General features: G+C 32.8%; 1 protein-coding gene across 4 annotated transcripts in view; it reads right to left on the bottom strand.

Moving 5' to 3' along the window:
• The window catches only part of LOC118735560, a 36,577-nt gene that overhangs the window by 10,830 nt on the left and 23,277 nt on the right, over positions 1–2,470 (bottom strand). For all 4 annotated transcript variants that reach the window (XM_036465373.1, XM_036465388.1, XM_036465379.1 and 1 more), the window contains one exon: positions 130–384. In XM_036465373.1, coding sequence (XP_036321266.1) covers positions 130–384 — 255 coding nt within the window. The remainder of the gene's footprint in view (positions 1–129; positions 385–2,470) is intronic.

Genomic DNA, 2,470 nt, shown 5'->3' with positions numbered 1-2,470 from the left:
GTGGCACACAAATGTCGCCCAAAGAGAATGCTGATGCCTTATGGATTATTAAATACAATAAAAATTATTTATGATCTGCCTTACAATAATAATATTACAATTAGATGAAGTATACATAATTCTTCTTACCGGAAACAATGGAGAGCCATTAACACAGACACTCTCAGCAAAGCGTACACGACTTGGCCTCGTCCGTAATTTCGCACGTTTCCCCGCTGAAAGGAGCGTTGATTTACGGCCGGGTGCTATGCTACTGTACGTAGGCTGACACACCGTTAAAGTTACTTGTGATTCACAACCTCGTACCTGTTGAATAACATGATCACGTGGTGACTCTCTGACATCTTCTCCGTTTACGGTGAGAATATGATCGCCGGGTTGAAGCTGTTTGCAGAAAAGTTTTGAGTAAGATTTATACGTATGTATGTACATGAGCAATTTTTGTATTTTCCTAAATTTTGTATTAAGTTTGAAACTGTGATTTACATGGTTTGGTTAAAGCTTGGGTGGTATTGTTATAGAGAAATAACAAAAAGAATTTAGCTCGAAAACATTACGAATACTTAAAAAAATCAACAAGTGGTCCCTTATTTGAGTGACTCTATGTACCATATGTATAGCTTAGTGGTTGTAATTAGAGATGGGCAAAATACGTGTTTATCAACGTGTCACAAATTTTCAAGCATGTACTTGAAAATATTTGACAAAACATTTTTTAAATTTACATAAATGCACGCGGGTGATATTTTTGCGCCATTACCAAAGTCTCATAAAATTTTTTCGTGCAAACTGTAAATTCCTTTTTGTAATTTTTAAAATAACTTGAATGGGTAATTGGTTCGCAGTTCGAAAAGGTATACATATAATAAGGACAACATATGAAATGTCCAACGAATATATTGCGTAAATTTTCGATCCTAATGTTAAGATATATGTGTCGTTTTCGTAAGAATTACATTTTTAATGCGATTCAAGGCATTTTTTAATGTAATGTTAAAACAGCTACAGAAAAGTGCATTAAAGGTTAGGTAAATATGTATACTGGTAGAACCTTTAGGACCTTTAAACGATCATTTATATTTAGTAAAATAACAATTATTGCTCAATTACAGAGTATGAGTACAGAGGTTCCTCGAGTGTGCACCGAGTTTACCAACATTAATATTTTTCAATGATATTCAGGCAGTGCCGAGGTTTGTAGTAGAACAGTACCCTGTTTAATTTTTGTTGCAAAATTCCAAATAGTTTTCTTTTAATCAATGATTTGCAGTGTTTTGGAAATTTTTATTTTTCTTTGAAAGTAAGTGTCCGAATGAAAACATTTTTTGGGTGCAGATTTAAGAAACATTAAACTATACAATGAAATTATTTGCGTTGCAAAAATATTTTTTTTTTTGCTTTTCAATCATTTTTTTCTGAAAATTGAACTTTTAAGCAATTTCTGCGCCTCGTGGACGAAAATTTTTAACAACAACTTATGTAATACACATTTCTGCATTTATCTATGAAAAAAACTTTCAAAGAAAAATAAAAATTTCCAAAACACTGCAATAATTTTCAATCGTTGTTTAAAAGAAAACTATTTGGAATTTCGCAACATAATTAAACAGGGTACTGTTCCACTACAAACCTCGGCGCTGCGTAAATATCATTGAAAAATATTAATGTTGGTAAATTCGGTGCCCACTTGAGGAAGCCTTACCAAGATATCAACCAATACTTCCCATAAACCAAACGAAAGGAAAAACTTTGAATTTTTGATTAAAGCAAACAAAAACAAAATCATTCGAGTGGGTTTCGAGCATTTTGGTAATAAAAAAAATTTGCTAATTTTTTCAAAAATTTCTCAATATTTGTTGAATTTATATAAAATTTATACACATTAGTATTTCAATTTCTCCAAAAAACCTATATACCGAAAATGAAACCTATATCTGCAAATTATAAGTTGCTAGAGCACTCTAAAGGCTCAAAATTGACCGCAAAATAAGCCAATATTTATCGTTGTTTCTACGACAGCTACCGATTTGGTTACTTACATAAACGAATCTGTCGAATTGGATGGCTTGGAATTTTATCTTTACAACACCACACTTTTCTTTGAAATCGCTACATTAGTTCTCGTGAAAGAGCGTTTTCGTGAAGCTCTAAAAATTTCAACTACAACATTTGAACATAGCTTCCATATGGAAACGTAAGACGTATTCTACGTCAAAATAAGTACGTACATATCTGTGTTCGTATGGAATAGTAGCTTGTGTCGGGAAGTTGGCTTTAGTATAATGCGGCATTCCCTTTATTCTTAAACGACAAGGAATTTTTTGATGGGGCTAAATAAGAATATAAGAACAGTTCTTTAACGGCTCGGCGCCAGTAAATCATTCGCAATCGTATGCTGCAAATGCCGCATTATACTAAAGCCGGCCTTTCGACATAAGCTACTATTCCATATGAATACAGATACATATAT

The sequence above is a fragment of the Rhagoletis pomonella genome, unplaced genomic scaffold (assembly GCF_013731165.1).
Source record: "Rhagoletis pomonella isolate Grant_MI unplaced genomic scaffold, Rhpom_1.0 Rhpom_scaffold_00001, whole genome shotgun sequence".
NCBI classification, from domain to species: Eukaryota; Metazoa; Arthropoda; class Insecta; order Diptera; family Tephritidae; genus Rhagoletis; species Rhagoletis pomonella.
This window is presented reverse-complemented; position numbering and strand designations above follow the sequence as displayed.